Consider the following 22023-nt stretch of genomic DNA (forward strand, 5'->3'; position numbering starts at 1 on the left):
CCGTCTTGCTTACAGACCACAAATAACGAGGTCTTCCACTATATGAAAGGAACAAAAAATAAGATCATTGTTCACAGCTCGTTCACTTTAAATAAATGTTGTTTTTGGAATGATATATCTGACGAATGAAGGCTCTTAGAATCTGTATCTTTGCTATCGCGTTTTAATTAGAAGGAGTATTTTACTGTTGTTATATGTATCTTTTACATTGTATCTTTTGACAGTTTTTCCATCATTAAGAAATATACAGTCGACATTTTATTATTATTTATTCTCTTTAGTAAAGTAGATACACAAGTAACTCATCATGATAGTTTAGATTTTCAAACAGCTTTTTCCATGAATTTCGCCTGAAATAAAAAAAAAAGAATTTGCCATGATGCTATCCCTGAAATTTGTAATTCTTTGGAAATGTTTCCAGGCTCAAAGGACTTTATTTTCATAGATGTGCCAACCTGTCACGTCAATGCACAAAAATAGGAAGGGGGGCAGTGTTGTTGTTTTTATGGCACTTGGTATTAACAAAGTGACATATAGCAATCGCAAATTCTGTCGGTAATTCTGAAAAAATTAAAAAATGAGGTATTTTTAACTTACGAACGGGTGATCGGATCTCAATGAAATTTGATATTTAGAAGGATATCGTGTCTCAAAGCTCTTATTTTAAGTCGCGACCGGATCTGGTGACATTGGGGGGAGTTTGGGGTAGGGGAACCTAAAATGATGGAAAATGCTTAGATTGGAGGGATCGGGATGAAACTTGGTGGGAAAAATAAACAGAAGTCTTAGATACGTGATTTACATAATTTGAACGGATCCGCTCTACTGGGGGGGGGGGGTTAATTCTGAAAATTAGAAAACGTGAGGTATTTTCAACTTACGAGGGTTACGGGGGTTAATTCTGAGAAAACTAAAAAAAAATGAGGTTTGTTTAGCTTACGAACAGGTGATCGGATCTCAATGAAATTTGATATTTAGAAGGATATCGGGCCTCGGGGCTCTTATTTTAAATCCCGACCGGATTTGGTGACATTAATGGGGAGTTGGGAGGGGAAAACCTAAAACTTGGAAAATACTTAGAGTGGAGGGATCGTAATGAAACTTGGTGGGAAAAATATGCACAAGTCCTAGATACATGATTGATATAACCGGAATGGATCCGCTCTCTTTGGGGTAGTTGGGGGGGGGGGGTTAATTCTGAAAAAATAGAAAAAATGAGGTATTTTTAACTTGCGAACGGTTGATCGGATCTCAATGAAATTTGATATTTAGAAGGATATCGTGTCTCAAAGCTCTTATTTTTAGTCACAACCGGATCTGGTGACATTGGGGGGAGTTTGGGGTAAGGGAACCTAAAATGATGAAAAACACTTAGATTAGAGGGATCGGGATGAAACTTGGTGGGAAAAATAAGCAGAAGTCTTAGATACGTGATTTACATAATTGGAACGGATCCACTCTATTGGGGGGGGGAGGTTTAATTCTGAAAATTAGAAAACGTGAGGTATTTTCAACTTACGAGGGTTACGGGGGGTTAATTCTGAGAAAACTAAAAAAAATGAGGTATGTTTAGCTTACGAACGGGTGATCGGATCTCAATGAAATTTGATATTTAGAAGGATAGAGCTCTTATTTTAAATCCCGACGAGATCTGGTGACATTGGGGGGGGGAGTTGGGAGGGGAAAACCTAAAACTTGGAAAACACTTAGAGTGGAGGGATCGGGATGAAACTTGGTGGGAAAAATAACAAGTCCTAGATACATGATTTACATAACCGGAACGGATCTGCTCTCTTTGGGGTAGTTGGGGGGGGGGGGGGGGGTGATTCTAAAAAATTAGAAAAAATGAGGTATTTTTAACTTACGAACGGGTGAATGGATCTCAATGAAATTTGATATTTAGAAGGATATCGTGTCTCAGAGCTCTTATTTTAAATCCCGGCCGGATCCGGTGACATTAAGGGGGAGTTGGGAGGGGGAAACCTAAAACTTGGAAAACACTTAGAGTGGAGGGATCGGGATGAAACTTGGTGGGAAAAATATGCACAAGTCCTAGATACACGATTGAGATAACCGGAATGGATCCGCTCTATTGAAAATTGAATTTAAAATTGATGTATTTGTAACTTACGAAAGGGTGACCAGATCTTATAAAATTTGATATTTAGAAGGATCTTGTGATTCAAAGCTCTAATTTTAAATTCCGACCAGATCATGTGACACTGGGGGGATTGGAGGGGGAAACTGGAATTCTTGGAAAACGTGAAAATTGGGGTATTTTTATCTTACGTATAGGTGATCGGACCTTAATGAAATTTTATATTTAGAAGGAATTCATTTCTCAGAGCTCTTACTTCAAATCCCGACCAGATCTTTTGACATTGGTGGGAGTTGGAGGGGGATATCTTGGAAAAAACTTTGAGTGGAGGAATCGGGATGAAGCTTGGTGGATAGAATAAGCAAATGTCCTTGATACGTGATTGACGGAACCGTACTGGATTCGCTCTCTTTGGGGGAGTTGGGGGGAGGGGTTCAGTGATTTGGCGAGTTTGGTGCTTCTGGACGTGCTAGGACGATGAAAATTCGTGGGCGTTTCATTGAGCTGCACAAATTGACTTGATAAAATCGTTTTCGTAGATTCGACCATCTGGGGGGCTAAAGGGAGAGGAAAAATTAGAAAAAATTAATCATTTATAACATACGAGTGCGTGATCGGATCTTAATGAATTTTGATATTTAGAAGGACATCGTGACTCAGAGCTCTTATTTTAAATCCTGACCGGCATTAAGCCTCTTATTTTCCTTTTAAATCAATCTGTGGATTCATAGAATTTTGTTAGAGCTCATACCATGTGATCTCTTGGCTCTTAGCTCTTCATGCCTCGTCACAAGTGCCATATGAGCTCTTAGCTCTTGTTCCTGTGAACATACCAAATAAAACATTTGTCGATGAAAATACAAAAAAAGTCTTTGAATTTTTAAAAATCAATTGACACCACTAATATTTGGTTATTATTTACGCCTTGACTGAATAAAAGTAGAGTTATTTATAGACAATTTGTGTCATTTAATGTATTTCTAAATGACTAAGCTATCAATAGTAATTTTTTTTTAATGTTTCATTGCTGCTATTATTACTGTTGTCAATTCATAACGATGTTCAGTTTGTTTTTCTTATCTGTTAAATAAAAATAGCTCCAAAGCAGAATTGAAACGGTTGGGGCGTAGATTGTTCATTGAACTGGATAGGAGGGTCGCATTTTCTGAGCCCGCCTGGCGGGTATCCTTAGTAGTTACGCTCTACACAAGTTAAGACAAGGATTCGTAGAAACCAATAGAACGGCGGATATGAAAAATAGTAAGTAGTATTAGGGTGTTTCATTCTAATCAAGGAAGCATAGATAGTATTACAGCTGAACTGAGAGTCGCTAGTTAATATTCCCTATTTCATTCCAGAGAGTCGACTTGTGTTACTAGTAATGTAAATGTCCTATTACCTTAAATTGCAGCTTGGAGCAATCTAAGGATTTTCCCTTGCAGAACTCCAGAGTTGATAATACATGACACATAGTTGAATATGCAGTGTTGCACTGCTTTATAAAGCAGCGCAGCGTTGTATTGTACTCATCTTGATTGTATTCGCCAGGTCATGTTTCAATTTTTAGAAATTTTTGAACTTCTCCAGTAAGTTTTAAGGGATAGAAGCAAGCCAAGGGGAATGTTTTTCACACACAAACTCGACATAAAAATAAATCTCCACAAATTTCAGGCTAATCATCACATGAGGAAACGGTGCTTAAAATTGGTTTCTGAAAGGGGGTTGCCTGCTTTTCTGTTTATTCCAGTGTTTTTGCCAGAGAAACGGAAACTGCTATAACTGTGCCACAAATTTGATCATCAAAGTGATACAATATATCTTCAAGCATTGGCAACACTGAAACAGTGCTATAATAGTCATTACCTTTTTTTCAGAATACAAACAACTCTTGTCAATTAAAAGCAATCCCAAATTAGAGACTAAAGGTGTGCTAATGAAATCAACATATCATTAATTATTCGCTATTACTTTCGTTACTTTGCTTCTGTTGATAAAAATCACCTGTAGTGTTCTGTTTTTCGTTGCCCTGGAACAAAAATGACAACAAACAATTATTATCAATAATAATTAAGTTGTGGGCCCAAATAGGACTTTTAAGTGGTTTTAGTGGATAGCGTTGTCAAAAGGTACGATTTCTTGATCTGTACTTTTCTAGTTTAATTAGGCAGTTGAGAATTCAAACAATCTTATTCCGTATTAAAAAGGTCATATCCATCTTAAGAACTGATAAAAGTTACTAACAAAGTGTATCTTAATTTCCTCGATACGTGGTATCTTTAAAATGCTGACAACACAACAGCCAGTCTAGTTTACTGAGACACGTTTTAACATAAACCCTTGCAGCTATTATTACGAGCATGATCGTACCTATGTGTTTTTCTGGGAGGACATTCACTTGTAAAACCGGCCCTTAATTCGATTTTGAGGATTTTTTTAGAGTGTAATTGGTTTCTTGGCGGACGGATTCTGTCCCCTCTCCCTCCTCCTAACCAAAGCCATGATTCCTAATACAACGTGTATTACAATATCATCAAACTGATTTATGAATAAAGAAATACGATCTATAATCTCAGAATGTTTCGAATACAAAAATAAACCAGGTATCGCAAGCACTAAAGAGTACGAACAGCCATATTTTTACTTATGGGTGTCAGACTAGGGGTATGGGTAGCAGCAGGAGCGATAACGGAGGTGTCTGTTAAATGGCACGATGTGTCTATTACTGATATTGTTGGAATTACTAAATTGACAGTGCTGAATGGTGCCACTGTTGATGTGCCTTGAATGTCTGGTCGCTGACAGTCCCCTGAAAAAAAGAGATATTGGTCGTGTCATTCCAGAAGCTAACATACAAGTATTTTTCCAATAAGAGAATCATACTTACTCCCGCTGTTTACCCGTGTCATATAACTAAACACTTGGAAAACTATAGGCTTCACCGTTCGCCTGCGAATCCAGGGGACTTGGATATAGGAGACCCTTAGACTGCAAGTTGTTAAGCCTATTAGGCTCAGGTCACTTGTTCGCCTGTGAGTTCAAGCAAATTCAGTCCCCCATTTTTCATACAAATCCATTGGAAATTGTCCGTCGCGCGATAGCCCAAAATCAATCCGATCTTTCATTCCTTAGTTCTATGACTATCTACCTTAGTTCTGCCGTAGAAATGATATATGGATAGATGGATGACAGACTTATCTATCAACAAGTGAAATGACATCATTTTTATACAATCCTAAAACAACTTGCGCCAGATTTTGCCTCTCACTCACTCGGACTATCTGTCCAGGCTCTTTTTAAAATTAGCAATGCCTTGATTCCCCCAACTACACGGTTTTAATTAAAAAATATTTATCGAACAAAATTGACTAGAAGAGGAACAAGCAAAGAGTACATGGTAGAAGTGAGGGCAGAAAGAGCTTCAATGTATCAAAGTAGTAAAACAGAGACATAAAAGCTAAAATAAAAATGCGAAGTTAAAAAAATAGGTTTTGACAGTTTTATGCCAAATTATAGCTTTTCGAGAAGTTTGTACACATTACTATTTAAATATGTTAGAGAGATGGATGAAGAATTCCCGATTTTACATAACCAACACAAATACTAAAAAAAAAGAATTACATGGAGTGTGGGTCTTTGGACCCTTTGGCATTAGCTTCACCATCCACAGGATTTTGAAATGCATATAAAACCGTAACCTAACAGTATAAATTTGATAGAACTCAAGAGTGTGGCGGTGAAGCTCAATATCTAGTCATAATTTCCCAAAGTTTCTTCAACGTATCGTTTATATTTTGGTTAATTCATAGCATAATATGCAATCGCGCCGGGACAAAAATACACTTTCTAATGGAAAACCCTGTCAATTTGGTTTTTTATTTTCCATATAAAAACTAGCATTCACAAATTTTAGTTTTAAAAGAAATTTCCATTTCGTAGTTCCATCTACAGCCGTCCTAGGGCCTTCCTAGCCGAGTGTTAGGCACGCTAGACTTGGAATCCGCTGTCCGTGAGGACAGGGGTTCGATTTGGTTCTTTATGGTTATGATTCGATGGTTCTTTAGTTTGAAACGAGGTTCAGTGGCGTGACTCTGTAAGTTCAGCCAGGGTCGACCCAGCTCTAAATGGGTACCTGGAGAAGTTTGGGGAATGTAAACAGGAAGGGTGTATGAATGCGCGGGATGGCTGACCCCAACACTCTATTGCACTTCCTGGCTGAAGGGCCGTAAAACGGAGATCAGCAACCACCGGTAGGGACTGTAAAGTGCAATGCCGTATTCGTTACCATCTAGAGCTTTGGCATTTTGTCATTTACATTTATATAGCACCATCTATATTTTTTTAGGAAAGCATACTCAAAGAGAAAGAGTGGTTTTGACTGATCGTTTCAGAAGTATAAACATCAGAAACTCCCAGGGATAGAAGCACAGTATAAATGTATATACGAACAGTAGCAAAGTTTCTCCAAATATGATACATATCCATAGCGCGCTGTTTGGGAAGTTCCCAGACTGTCAGTGCAATAGTTTCTCGTCGTTATGCGCTAAACATTTATCATTGCGCGTGCGCGAAGCCGGGGTCATGAAGAATGGTTTAACTCATGAGGTTTTATTTCTATTTCAAGAATCTTCAATGGAGAGTATAGGACTTTTCGCTACTGTTCGTATGTATTTATACTGTAGATAGAAGCTATTCATCTAGGCTGGGACGAGAAGGGAAGCTGTCCGAAAACACAAGAGAATAAATGTTTGTATCCCTTTTAATGAGGCTCTTTTCACCGATCTCAGGCAGGGGTTTTGGACCAATTTTGGCGGGTTCTCCCTGTTTCTCCTTCTTGTGTCTAGGCATGAAGTAAACAAAAAAGTTTGATTAGTATACCTGTACTACGGTGCCTTTCTACTTATAATTAAAGTGAATGAAAACACACAGTGATAATAGGTACAACATTTAACTGGAATCCAGGAAAGGCCAGAGTCCAGAGTCCATCATCAACAAAAAAAAAGATAAAATAAATATCTAAACGCAAGAAAATAAAACAAATAGATAAAAAATCCAAGCAACGAAAAAGGAAACAGGAAAAAAAAAATAATTACACATGTAGTAAGTATACTGGTTGCTAAGTACATATTCTAAACCAAATTCAGTATAGTGTCAAAAACGCTACACAAAGCAAGACAAACTGTGGAATTGGAGTGCAATTTCATATTTTTTCTGTCATTATTGATATGTTAATAAATAAACATTAACTGTATATTTTAACTAAATTTTAACTAAAAGGTTTTTAAGCAAATGTCCAATCCAGTATAGCTAATAAAACTGAACACTAAAGCTGATCCTAAGAAGAAATACCAATGTTATCGAGTCCCAGTACCACATTGACGAGGGTCGTGTCAAGGTTTTTATTTTTTGGAGATGGATTAAGGAAAGAATTTTGTTTGGGGGTGGGGGTTACGAAAAGGACTTTTTTCAGGGAAAGGCAGTTATGGGCGTTTTTACCTACATTTCTATGGCCAATTTGCAATTCGGAGAAATACTTTAGTCTTTTTTTCACTTATATTTTTCATTTTGAAGTAGCTTTTTTCAATAGCTTACGAAGCGGAGAAATATTTCAGAAGGAAGTGGGGGGGGGGATCAAATCCGGTAACCCACCCACCCTGACAATTTCCGTTGCCTCAATACTGCCTGATATTTTTTTTTTTTTCCCACTAGTAACCACTATGCGGCATGTGATGATAGTGCTAAAAGCTCTTTACTTCTTGCGCTCTATAGCCACAGATTGCTGATGCTTACATAGATAATCGATGAAGACTAATAGATAATCTGTGCTATAGCTGCAAAGAGTACAAAGGACAGTGAGAATAAAATCCGATTGTTTGAATTGGTAAAGCGGCTTAAACAAATATCTTAAAAAATTTGAAAAAATTTGAGAATTGAATATTAGCGAAAAATAAACCTCCAAGTGTAGTTTGAGTACTGTTTGCAGTTTTGAAACTCCACGTGCAGTTTCAGTAGTTTTTGAAGTTGTGGGTGTTAAATGTGAAAAAAGAAGACAAGGTTGGAAAATGAGCACTGAATAAGCTAAGAGCATACGGCATCAGCAGCTTAGGAGTAAACAAATACTTTTGAAGGCGTAGATGTCCTTGAGAATCCACATATTGTTAATGTTTGAATTTTTAAGGATGAAAAGTGTTGAAAAGTTTCCGAGTAACTAATCAATGTCGCTTATTTATTTCCACGCTTCAAGGTGATAACACTGATGAAAATGTGGTACTGCCCTATAGTGGCGCAATTTCGTCAAAATTCTGGGAGGGGGGGGACAAAGTTGGAGCCAATATTCAAGTGAAAATGACAGTAAAAACTGAAAAAATGAGCCATTTGGTACGATTGAAGTACTATATAGTACTAAAAAGGTACTTTCTACTACTATAAATCTAAATATGTACTAAAGTAAACTGATTCGTTTCTGTTGAGCTTTGAATTATGCAGGATTATGTCAGTTTTAACAAGATTTTTGAAGAAATTAAGTTTCGGCTCGGGGGGAGGGGGAAGCTCAGGTGAGGGGGCAAACCAAGGTCTGGGAGTGGAACCACCCACCCCAGCCCCCTACCCCATAGCAAAATAAGCCCATGCTGCCCTAGAAACTTCGTAATTTTAAAACAACCAAACAGAAAATCTTGGAAAATTACGGTTTTCAGGCATGAATAGACCAACGATGGGTCCAGGAAGCTAAAAGTGGTTTTGTTTCGATGTCCGTGGCATTTTTAGCTTCAAATATTTGAAGAATATTGTTTTTCAATCAGCTGCTCATATAGGGCTACCGTAAGAACCTAGCTACGTAAAACATCGTATGTGAAATAATAGATTCAAACCTGAAACAGGCCGATCATTTCTTTGATCTTCACCATTGGCATTCCCTTGCCGACTCCAAATAAATCCACGGCCCCAAGTCCATCTTCCTTCCTGAAAAATACCATTAGGTCGATTGGTTCTGATGAATGTACTTGACCGAGCCTATGTCCACAATTGGATTCGAAAATTCAATTAGGGCTCAAACAAGTTATAAGCAAGTAAAACTGATGCACAAGAAGCAATCCATTAAAAAAAAAAGTCCCTATCATGGACGCCTGTATGGGGGGGGGGGCTCAAGCCCCCTCGGCTGAATGATATTTTCTTATATTTTTATATTTTCGTTTTGAGATTTCTATTGTACAGCATAGGAAGTGATGATTAGACCAGGTAAGCCCCCCTAAAATTCAGCTTATGGGTACCCATATTCCCTATTATTCTCCATATTTACTTCAGTCTGCATTCTGATAAATTGTTCTTTTAAGTAGCAAATATTTGGCTTTCTGCTTCGAAATTTTTTAAACACAAATCCCTGAAAAGTTCTGATCAAAAATATAAAAATGTTCAAACAAGAATACAAACTACTTAGTTCTATAATGCAAAATCTGAAAACGAAAAGTCCATCAAGGTACCGGCTTCAAACCCTTATTAAAGGTACCACCATCTTTCCTGATGATAAAAGTGACCTAAACAAGATGAAATGTAATCTAGATTTTTGTATGGTAGGTAATGCGACGCTTGATGTTGATTGTCCGATTAGTTAGGAGCTCTTACAGATCGCTTGTTAGGCCAAGTTTCACAAAGTTTCCCAAGGGCATACTCTGGAAACGACATGCGTTCTGAGACTAAAACAAAACACCCTACGCACATTCAAGTCCTCTAATTGTCCATTAGCAGCATCTAGTATTCCTCAGAAAAACCATAATCAAAAATGAAAAACCGAAATAAAAGAACCACTTTTTCTTTTCTCTGTGCTTTTTTTTTAGTTTCTTACTTTGGTTTACACTGAGCCAAAAAAAAAGATCTTTTTTTACGCGTCTGCGAATAATTTATTCACCATCTTATAATCCGCCCTTACCACTACTTATGAAACAGTTTTATTGCTGGAGAATTCGTGTCTACAATGCGACTCAACCACTTATAAAGCTAGTAAGATACATTTTCACTGACAACAGCTATAACAGACAAAAATACCAAATCCTTGTATCCAATCAAAATGAAATCGGTAATTAAAAATGTCATAAATAACTTTCAATAAGTTTTTCTCAGCTGTAAAAAAAAAGAAAAAACTAAAGCTATTATCTAAATACCAAGGATATCAATAATAGATTAGTAGTGTTACAAAACCTTGCACAAAAAATCACATGAAACTGTGATTCTAGACTAACTCATTTTACCATCTTTGACTGATTTTATGACAAATAAATCTATCTATATCTATAATAAATAAATATAATAAATAAATAAATCTATAATTCTAAACTGACTGGTTTTACTATCTCTGACTGGTTTTATGTCAAACTAACAGTGACACAAATCTTACACAAAAAGGTAGATGAATCTATACTTCTAAACTGACTGATTTTATGTCAAATTAATAGTGATATAAATCTTAAGCAAAACAGTAGAGGTTTATACAGCTCTGAACTGACTGATTTCGTATTTTTGACTAATTTTATGACTTTTTCATCAGCATTGGTTTCAACTGACGATACCTTGAATCTTATACAAAAAAAAATAAGATGAATTCTTCATTTAGATTGATTGACTTTAGCAGTTATGGTTCTCGCCAAAATTGGGCCTTCGACATCTGGGTCGATACTCCTCTGGATCTAAGCTCAAAATGGCAGCTTCTTAATTTTGGGCCCCGAAAGTATTTAGTCAGGGTCAGCGTTCTTAATGCAGTAAAATTGGAATGGAAAATTGGAACGTAAAATTGGAACGTTTGCAAATTTTGTGGTACAAAACAAAATTTGTTGAACATTTTGGTTTTCTTTACTCATTTCTAACTTGGATATCTGTTCAGTTCTAGTTTATCGAACATGTTCTTTCTGTGTCGGCAAATTTCTACTCTGCTGTTGAGAAGGTAAAAATAAATTTCTTGCGATACAATTTTAGTCGGACAACTAATACATTTCATTTCAAAGAGTTGACAACGCTGGTCAGGACAACAGCTTGCTAATTCCAGTTCCTTTTTTGGAACTTTAAGACTGTAAGGCACCTCTTGATGGACTTGTACATGATATTAGATCTATTGCTGTTACTGTTTTTAGATTGATGACATGTTATGCCAAAACCTGTTCAGTTTTACATAAATGGGGAAGAGTTAGCTTGCCCTTTTGTAATATTTGTAATGAGTATGATGATGTTAGGCATATTCTCATGAAGTGCACAAAATATGAAGTAAAAAGAAATATGTATAGAAACCAAATTATAAAGTATTTTTGTGCATTTACAATGAGAACAATCCTAGGTCAGGCTAAGTCCCCAAAGTGGGTCCATAGAAAAACTATGTTGTTGTTGACTAGGTATATAAAAAGTTGTAATCTACATAACATTCTCTTATCTTTTAAGTTATAATGTATTGACTTTTATATCCATTGTATTAACCTTCTTACTTCGTCTTTACGTTTCCTTTTATAGATGTTTTAATTGTAGTAACTGTAATGACTTCTTTTTTACTGTATCGACCTTTTTATTTATTTATTTTTTCTGGTATGTTAGCCTTTATTCAAATTTGAGTATGTTTCTTTTAATACATCTTTTAAGCAATAATAGCAGAATAGAGATGTGATATACATTACATACAAGTGCCAGTGATTTAAGCAAGAACACTCTATACAATGTCCTACAACTCTCCCAAGATATCCTAAGTGTTGACATGGCCTGTGCCAAAATTTTATTTGCGTGTTTTTCAAAGTGACATGGCTTCACTAAGCCCATGTTTTAAAAGAGGATCGCACGTATATGAGCAGTTGATTCGCTCAAACGTCGACTAAACAACACAACAACATTCCAGTGTCTTTTGACACTGGATGGCGTACAGTGTCCAATTGCTGCAAATAAGGCAATCACCGATAATTTCTAGCAAAAATAAATGTTTAATTGTTGAAACTTTGCATTTTTCGTTTTTGTAGGGGAGATGACGATCAGACATAAATCAAGATTTGTCCTTCATTTTATTTTATACAAATGATTGACTTCTATTTTCCAAGCGTTATGCCTTTGGCAAGAAATAATCCCACTTGTACCCGGTATAAAAGAAGGCACTATTACCCTATTGACACTACCTTATTGATTTTACTGAAAACTAAAATTAAATTTATTATCCTCTTTTTCAGATACCTTTAAATGTCTTTGGTACGGAGAATAGCAAGCTGAGCTTTGACTTTAGATAAACAAGACCTAAGAGCTCATATGACACTTGTGACGAGGTCGCAAGAGCCAAGAGCTCATATGGTATGAGCTCTGGCAAAATTCTAAGAATCAATAGATTGCTTTAAAAGAAAAATCAGAGGCTTAATGCCGGCCGAGATTTAAAACAAGAGCTCTGAGTCACAAGGTCCTTCTAAATATTAAAATTCATTAAGATCCGATCACCCACTCGTAAGTTAAAAATACCTCAATTTTTCTAATTTTTCCTCTCCCTTCAGCCCCGCAGATGTTCTATCGGGGAAAAAGACTTTATCAAGTCACGTTGTGCAGCTCCCTGACACGTCTACCAATTTTCATCGTCCTAGCACGTCCAGAAGTACCAAACTCCCTAAAGCATTGAACCCCACACCCTAACTCACCCAAAGAGAGTGGATCCAGTCCGTTTACGTCAATCATGTATCTACGACAATAATAGGCATTCAAGATTTCCGGTTTCCCCCTCCAACTCCCTCCAATGTCCACAGATCTGGTCAGGATTTGAAACAAGAGCTCTGAGACATGAGTTTCTTCTACATATCAAATTTCATTAAGATCCAGTCACCCGTTCTTAAGTTAAAATACCTCAATTGTTCTCATTTTTTCCAAATTAACAACCCCCAGCTTCCCTAAAGAGAACGGATCCGTTCCAATTATGTCAATCACGCATATATAACTTGTGCTTATTCTTCCCATCAGGTTTCATCCCGATCTCTCCACTCTAAGCGTTTTCCAAGATTTTTGGTTTCCAAGATTTCTGGTTTCCCCCTCCAACTCCCCCCGAATGTCGCCGGATCTGGTCGGGATTTAAAATGAGAATTCTAAAGCACAAGATCCTTCTAAAGATCAAATTTCATTAAGATCTGATCACCCGTTCGTAAGTTACAAATACCTCTTTTTTCTAATTTTTCAGGATTAATCCCCCCCCAACTCCACCAAAGAGAGCAGATCCGGTCCGGTTATTTCCGTCACATATCTTAGACTTGAGCTTATTCTTCCCACCAAGTTTCATCCTGATCTCTCCGCTTTAAGCGTTTTCCAAGATTCCCCCCCCCCCAATGACACTAGATCCGGTCGGGATTTAACATGAGATTCGACTTACGAGGTCCTTCTAAATACGAAATTTCAATGAGATCTGATTACTCCTTCCTAAGTTTAAAATACCTCATTTTTTCTATTTTTTAGAATTAACCCTCCCCCCCCACTCCCCCAAAGAGAGCGGATCCGTTTTGGCTATGCCAATCACGTATCTAGGACTTGTGCTTATTTTTCCCACCGAGTTGCATCCCGATCCCTCCACTCTAAGCGTTTTCCAAGATTTTAGGCTAGTAATTAAGGAGAGATGCGGCTCAATAGTGACCGAAACTCTAAAAAACGGAATTGTAATATCAGCAGATAATATAAAAAAAATGGCTTATTATGCTGATTCTAAATATATAATATTCGTTAAGTTTAGTGTTACCCATCAAAGGTTTTCGAAAAGGGGGGCCTGAGAAAATTTTCAAGATTTTCGAAAAAGGGGGAAACACCCCCTAAAAGTCAAAGAAACTGAATGAAAATCACACCATCAGATTCAGCGTATCAGAAAACCCGATCCTATCTGCTCCTATCCAAACTCCTATCTGGAAAAATGTGGAATTTTGTATTTTTTGCGAGAAGAAAATTCGCGGATGCGTGTTTTTTTTCAGGGGTGATCGCATCTAACCAATGGTCCTACAACATTGCAAGAGAGCTTATTCAAACGGAAATTAAAACTTCAAGTGGCCTTTTTAAGTGACCAAAAAAGGGCAACTAGACCTCCTCCCACGCCCTTTTTTCCCAAAAGTCTTCTAATCAAAATTCTGAGATACCCATTTTGTTCGATATAGTTAAAAGGTACATTACCTATGTCTTTTGAGACGACAAGACCCCCAGAACCACCGGAGGAAGGGCTGCAAGCTATGAAATTTGACCGTTGTTTATATATAGTATTTGTTATAGGGAAATATACCAACACTTTTTAGGGGGGGGGGATTTAATTAGGATGGACTTTCTACAGGGAGAATTTCCCATTGGGATGGAAGTTTCCAGGGATGAGCTTTCCAGGAGAAATTTTACACGAGGTATGTGCAAGAATTTGTGTACGAAATCTGTTTTATTTGTCTTACTTTCTCGTTGGCCACACCGTTTTACATGTGTAGATACTTCGGGGAAATTTTCCAGGGGATTTTTTAGCGGAGTTGGAATTCTCTGGGGTACTTTTCCGTAGGGGGGGGGGGATTTCCTACGGGAGAAATTCTCCTTGGGGGAATTATCATCAGGAGAAAGCCTCCACGGGGAAATTTTCTAGGGGAGAAACTTTCCATTAGAGGAAGGGCTTTCCAGGAAATACTTTCCACACAGGGGGATTCTCCCATGACCTTAAAAAAGATGAATTTTTCATGGGGGATGTTTTTTAAGGAGGTTGGCAGATTTCCTGGAATTATATAATAAACGATCAGAAATAAAAGAAAATTGACTACTGAAAGTAAGGAGTAACGTTAAAACTTACGAAGAACAGAAATTGTTCTAGATATGAGGGAGGTTGCCACCTTTTCAATATTCCACTTTTACGATAAAGTTCGACCTTTTATCTCAATTCTTTAGGAACGATTCCTTAAACACAAAAGCCGCATAATTAGAATCAGAACTTTTTTTTAAAAAAGTTCTTAACAAACTATAGCGTCAAGAGAGGGGAATTAAGAAGGAGACAGCCCCCCCCCCTCACGTACTGAATAATTTCTGTTCTTTTTAAGTTTAATGCTGCTCCCTAGTTTCAGTAAAAAACAACTTGTTTTTTTTTTATTCAATTTTGAACAAAGGCTACTCATTTAGATTGGGTTTCTTGCGGGAATAAACAGACGATAATGAAATACATGTGAATCTTAATTAATCTATAAAACTCAATTAGAAATGAGAACTATATAACTCAATTAGAACTTAATCAGTCAATTAGAAATGAATCTATAAACTGTAATTGCGAGCATTAATTGACAAAAAAGTAGGTTTGGATAAAAAATTAACGGATAAAAGAATATCGTAAGACTAACAGAGACTTTTTCAAATGAAGTTACAAAAAATCTCAAAATCTGGGGGAAAGAGTCCACAATTAAAAAAAAAAAGAAAATAGAAATACAATAAAGGTTTTTTCTTTCAAAATCCATTTTCAGGCATAAAGCTTTTCTCTTCGGTGTTTGCTTTGAGGCTCCTAAGTCGGTTCCTGCATTTATGATTCATAAAAAGGGAAAAGAAAACGCATAAACAATGCAGCGAAATTCTCCATTCTGTATTTACATTTGAAAGTCTTCTTATTTTGGCTCATGACATTTGTCTGAGTTTGAAAAAGGGGGAATTCCCCGAAAAGGGGGTTCTTCTGTCATTTTTTTCCGATCCTAAGGGAGAACGGAGATGTGATTTGTATTCTTTGTATCGCCATTAATTGAACAGTTCTAGGGGATGATATGAGACATCGCAATTTGGTTTAAATGAATAAAAAATAAAACGAATCTGTGCTTTCTGTAATTGAATACGGGTTGATTCAGGAAGAAGTTAATTCCATTCTGGTATTTCAAACATTGTAGAACTACGCTGAATGTAACATAAAAGGTAAAGGATACGACGTTAGACTTTACAGTCCCTACCGGCGGTGCTGATCTCCGTTTCTTGGCCCTTCAGCCAGGAAGTGCAATGGGGGGGGGGGTCAACCACCCTGTGCTTTCGCACACCATTCCTGTTAACCTTCCCCAGATTTCTCCAGGTACCCATTTAGAGCTGGGTCGACTCTAGCTAAGCTTACAGAGTCACGCCACTGACCCCCGGCCCAAACTAAACAATTGGGTATACTGGGATTCGAACCTGCGTCCTCTCAGACGATGGATTCTGAATCCTGAATGTAACATAGAATAGGTCTAAATTACATTGCAGCTAATGAAATGTCGATACTGTAAAAGTTGCAAGAATATAAGAAAGACTAATAGTTTTTTACTAATATTTAAATGTAGGAGAAAGCATAATGTTTAAATCTTAAAAAGTGCGCATGCGTTTAATTTGCTACAAGTTAAATACTCTGTTTAAAAGCTGCAAAGGAGCTTCCTTTGTAATTAAATAAAAAAAAAACAAGTTTTTTTTCAACTGAAAGTAAGGAGTGACATTAAAACTTAAAGCGAAGGGAAATTATTCCGTATATGAAAGGGGCTGTTCCCTCCTCAACGCCCCGCTCTTTACGTTAAAGTTTGACCCTTTCTCACAACTCTATTTATTAAACCAATAAAAAAGTTTAGCGTAAAGAGCGGGGTGCTTAGGAGGGAACAGCCCCTTTTATATATGGAAATAATTTCTGCTCATTTTAAGTTTTAATGTCACTCCTTACTTTCAGTTGAAAAAACTTGTTTTTTATTTAATTGCTGAACGTTTTTTTAATTAATACATGTTTTGATTTTGGCTCTCCCCACATGAATAATTAAAAGGAAATTTGCATATTTTTTTTGTGGCTAAATGGCTTCCTCATAGTTTAGGTCGGAAGATTTTGAGAAAAAAGGGGTGGGGTAGGAGGCCTATTTTCCCTCCAATTTTTCGGTTACTTAAAAAGGCAACTAGAACTTTTAATTTTTTTAAAACGTTTTTATTAGTAATAAATATACGTAACTTACGAATTAACTTACGTAACGAGCTTCTATATTCGTATATTTTTATTACGTATATGAGAGGGTTCGCCTACTCGTCAATATCTTGCTCTTTACAGTAAAGCTTAAATTTTTTTAGGTCTTAGAATAATTAGTTGGAAATACAAAAAATACTTTAGCGTAAAGAGCGGGGTATTTAAGAGGAGATGAACCTCCTCATATGCGTAATCATTTCTGTTGGTTTTAAGCTTAAATGCTGCTCCTTACATCCAGTTGAAAAAACATTTTCATGTTTTTTTTCAACGTTTTTTTTAAAGAATACTAGAAATTCTGTGCCCCCCTCATGGAATTTCTCTTCTCCTATGATAAATTCTCCATTAAAATATCATCCCACAAAACCTCCTCTCCTCGACCCCCTCCCCCAACCATAAAAAATCCGCAGAAAACGTCTGTACACTTCCCAATAACCATTTCTAAATGTAAGCAATGGTCAAAGTTTGCGACTTGCAGCTCCTCCCCAGGGGACTGTGGGGGAGTAAGTTATTCCCAAAGACATATTTATTCAGTTTTTCGACTATGCTGAACCAAATGGCTATCTCAAAGTTTTAATCCGGTGACTTCGGGAAAAATGAGCGTGGGAGGGGGCCTAGGTGCCCTCCAATTTTTTTGGCCATTTAGAAAGAGCACTAGACTTTTATTTTCCGTTAGAATGAGCCCTTTCGCGACATTTTATGACCATTGGGTCGATACGATCACTCCTGGGAAAAAAAAACAAAAAAAAACAAAAAACAAAGAAACAAATAAAGACGCCCGTGATCGGTCTTCTGGCAAAAAATACAAAATTCCACATTTTTTAGATAAGCGCTTGACACCTCTACAGTAGGGGCCTCTGATACGCTGAATGTGATGATGTGATTTTTGTTAAGACACTACGACGTTTAAGGGGTGTTCCTCCCTATTTTCCAAAATAACGCAAATTTTCTCAGGCTCATAGCTTTGTATGGGTACGATTAAATTTGATGAAACTTATATATTTAAAATCAGCATAAAAATACAATTCGTTTGATGTATCTATTAGTATCAAAATTCCGTTGAGTTTTGGTTACTATTGAGCTGGTTCGCTCCTTACTACAGCTCGTTACCACGAATTGTTTGATAAGTTTTAACCAAGATTAATAATTTGCAGGTTTTGAATTTTAAATCACCCATGCATAGCGAATAGGTGTATAAGAAAATATTTGTAAAATGAGATATTATGCTTCCAAGAGCCCCCTTGTACAATAGTTATAAACCAGCGGTACTATCAACACCCCTGGTGGTAAATAGTGAGCTAGATGGGCAGGTGGATCAATGCCGAGAAAATGGTTGACAAATTATTTTTTCTTCACTTGAATTAGAAGAAAGAAATCGTCGCAATGTTTACTCACTTCTCCCGCTTTTTTGACGGTTGATTTGTGACTTGTAGCACCTTGAAATTTTTCAGTTTATAAAATAATATTTCATTATATATATATATATATATATATATATATATATATATATATATATATATATATATATATATATATATATATATATATATATATATATATATATATATATATATATAATATAATTAATATTAAGTGCAATAAAATAGTTCAGGCATACCTGCTGACACTGGTTACACAATACATCATGCATTTACAAATAAATAATCCAAATCAATTTAAATAGTTTGTTTCTATGCTATTTTTTTTTTTGATAGCATGTCCACTAAAATCCTGAAAGTCCTTGGAATTGAGTTGGGTTGAATACCCTGCATCTGGTCTCAAACACAAGTAACTAAAAAAAATACATAAATTACTACAAAGCTTGTTTTAATGTTGACTGGTCCTGGTCCTGAATAACTAAACCTTGATATTTACTCTGCACAGAACACACCAGGGTCTATTGGTGTGCACAAATGGTAGCATGGGTCCTTGTGAGTAGCTGCACACATCTCAGGCTTGGGCCAAATCATATTGTATACGAAGATATAATCTTTTTCAAAAAGTGATTTCATGTTAAATATTGTGTTTTGTTAATTACAAAAGGCACTACACGTCACAATTTCCTTTAAAGTGAGCCACTAAATAACTTTCTATGATATTCCAGTGCCCCGCTAGTAAAAGAGGAAAAAAAGAACACATTATTCCTTCTCATGCAAAATAAGTGATTTTCCTTGTTGTTCAATCCACGGGATTTTCCTTTTTGTTCAAGCCACTGGACTGTAAGTTTCCTGTATATGGTTTTAGCCAAGGTAATACCAACAGTGTTCTTTTTTTCGATCCGATGCCACTTTTGGGTGTTTCAGGCTATGTTTTTGGTTACTATGGGCCGCGGTTATGTCGGTTAAAGGTTCCGTCGTCCTTTATTAGGTTGTAGTTGCCAACATTAGTGCATCTAACGACCGTTTGGGTTCATTATCACCCAATTCGTCCTTCTTGCCGAGGTTTGAAGTTTGTCGGACAAATGGGTTAAAAATGATGCTTCGCAGGTGGGACGGGGCTAACACATACACTTTTTAAGAGGTGAACCACAGGACTTTTTGAGGAAGCAATTTGTTAACATGCACAAATGACGGAAATTACTCCGTATATGAAAGGGGCTTGTTGCCGAGGTTTGAAGTTTGTCGGAATAATGGGTTAAAAATGATGCTTCGCAGGTGGGAGGGGGCTAACACATACACTTTTTAAGAGGTGAACCGCAGGACTTTTTGAGGAAGCAATTTGTTAACATGCACAAATGACTCAAATTTGGAAAAGCTGTGTAAATTATATAGACCCCAACACTTAATAAAAATAATTATTCTTCATTTTGTTCAAACACATAGAACCGAGTAGCATCAGTTTGGTTAGGGGATTTTGCCCCAATTTTGCCCCTTCCCTACGTTTGGTAAATGCATCCGTTGTCATTGGAAAAAAATTGAGAGAAATCAGATTTGCCCTGCCCCCTTTTTTTGAAGAATGAATTCTCCCCCCCCCCCCCTAAAAAAAAAAAAAACAACAACAACTTATTCGTGAACTAAAGCCACTAAAATCAAAGAGATACCTTTAGGGGATAATTTATCTATTTTTCATCTTCACTAATATTGTACTTGACTTGATGGGCACGTTTAAATATGTGCCAAGAATTGATGGGTTTCACATTTTTAATTATTACAAAGATTGTCTCAAAAAGAACGCCGGATTTAAATTTACTATAAATCAAATTTACACCACACTTATGAATTTACACCACAAACATTAACCTGGAAAACAAAAGCACAGTATCAAAACAAAACCACACTGATCAGAGATAACAAAACATGCATAACAATGTTGCCAACAACAGCAAAGAAAAAGACGGGTTTTTCAAATCTGGCGTTCATTTTGAGACACCCTTTATTTTCTTGAAACATTACTTCCTACGTAAAAGTAGCCCCTCTACATCTAGAAATAGATAAAAATAGCTCAAGAGATTTTTTTTCTTCTTCAAGCCCCTTAAAATATTTCTTTCTTATTTGTCCGCTTCACAAGTCCTGATAATAAAGCATGCGAAATATTGTATATGTATGTATATTATGAATGTATATTATATTTCTAAAAGAAGCCATCGGGCCATAGGAAAAAAACAAAACAAACCAAACAGAAAAAAAAACAGAAAATAAAAATAACAAAACCAAGCAGAAAAACACAAATAAATTAAAATGAAAAAACGTACTTATATATGAATCTCCACAAAATTATTTATAAAGAGATATATCTTTCACGATATATAACACAATAACAACAAATGAAAATAGCTGGCTTTTTAAATCTGGGGTTCCTTTTGAGACATCCTTTATTTCCTAGAAATATCACCTCCTACGCAAAAGTAGCATCTCTAATCTATCTAGAAATAGAGAAAAATAGCTCGAGAGATTTTTCCTTCTTTTAACCCCTTAAAATATTTCTCTCTTATTTACCCTTTTCAAAGTCCTTAAAACAAAGCTTTACTTTGCAGTAAACATTGCATTTTTATCTTACATTTAGCGAACATTGCCTGTACTGAGCAATGTCATGTCTACTTCATGACATGACACTAACGGATGTGTTATTTTCTCTGTGCTACTACACATGACTGTTTACGGTTGCAAATATCAAATCATGGAAAATTTCACGAAAAGCGCAAGGTGATTTGCCCCCAACTATGTATATCCCACACAGCTGAGAACAGAGGATCAGGGAATGCCAATTTTCCTGTTTGCCACGTAATGCAGGTGCCGACCGCCATTACGCGCACCTCTTTGACTTGCATAGAAAAACTTTGAAAAGTTCAAAAATAATGTACAACTTAATAAATACTAATAGTTGTGTAACCTACTTTACACTTGCTTTAATATACTTCACACTTACTTCAACCTCTTTCACACTATTTTACCTTATCATTGCTTTATGCCAAATTACGAGAAGAGACATACTTTCTTTTTCAAATTCGTAAGTTTTCTGAGAAAATAATTATTTTTATTTTATTGTGTCTGTATTTGGCTTATTTGGTAGCATAATTTTCAGGCAGAATAACAGATTTGTCTGTTCATGGCGGTGGAAAAAACCTTATTAACTGAATGCTTATTACGTTATAAAGACGTGTCAAGAATACGAACTATAGCCTAAACACAAAATTCTTACCGAAGAAATAGGAAGTCTTAATCTCCTGCTTATTGGAGAAGGAACACGCTGAGACTGAGGAGTAGAAGGTACTGAAATTACATCTGGTGCTAAGTTCCTGCTTCCCCCAGGACCACTTCTACCAGGTCTTGTTGAAACAATGGGAGTATCCAAGTCCATGTTGAGAATACTCTCTTGGCTCCCAGCAAACTACAAATATTATTTGTCAATAAATTACTGTTCCCTGGTGGGCTCAGCTTAAGCCCAATCTTTAATGGTTTAGTGGCTTATCTTAATTGGCAAATAGTGGTAACAAGGCTCGCACGTACATGGGACTTTTTCAATTTGTTTTTTTCTGGGGGGGGTAATTAAAAAACTATTA

The 22023-nt window shown here is 36.4% G+C and overlaps 1 protein-coding gene across 3 annotated transcripts in view; it reads right to left on the reverse strand.

Moving 5' to 3' along the window:
* Nucleotides 1-4637: 4637 nt before the first annotated feature.
* The window catches only part of LOC136038628 (E3 ubiquitin-protein ligase goliath-like), a 92716-nt gene continuing 75330 nt past the window's right edge, over nucleotides 4638-22023 (reverse strand). For 2 of the 3 annotated variants that reach the window (XM_065721877.1, XM_065721867.1), the window contains exons 7-9: nucleotides 21663-21851; nucleotides 8965-9055; nucleotides 4638-4904 (exon numbers count right to left, since the gene is read on the reverse strand). In XM_065721877.1, the coding sequence (XP_065577949.1) occupies nucleotides 4711-4904; nucleotides 8965-9055; nucleotides 21663-21851 (474 nt within the window). In that variant the 3' untranslated portion in view covers nucleotides 4638-4710. The remainder of the gene's footprint in view (nucleotides 4905-8964; nucleotides 9056-21662; nucleotides 21852-22023) is intronic. The other variant, XM_065721885.1, reaches the window with a different exon arrangement.

The sequence above is a fragment of the Artemia franciscana genome, chromosome 2 (genome assembly GCF_032884065.1).
Source record: "Artemia franciscana chromosome 2, ASM3288406v1, whole genome shotgun sequence".
Taxonomy (NCBI): domain Eukaryota; kingdom Metazoa; phylum Arthropoda; class Branchiopoda; order Anostraca; family Artemiidae; genus Artemia; species Artemia franciscana.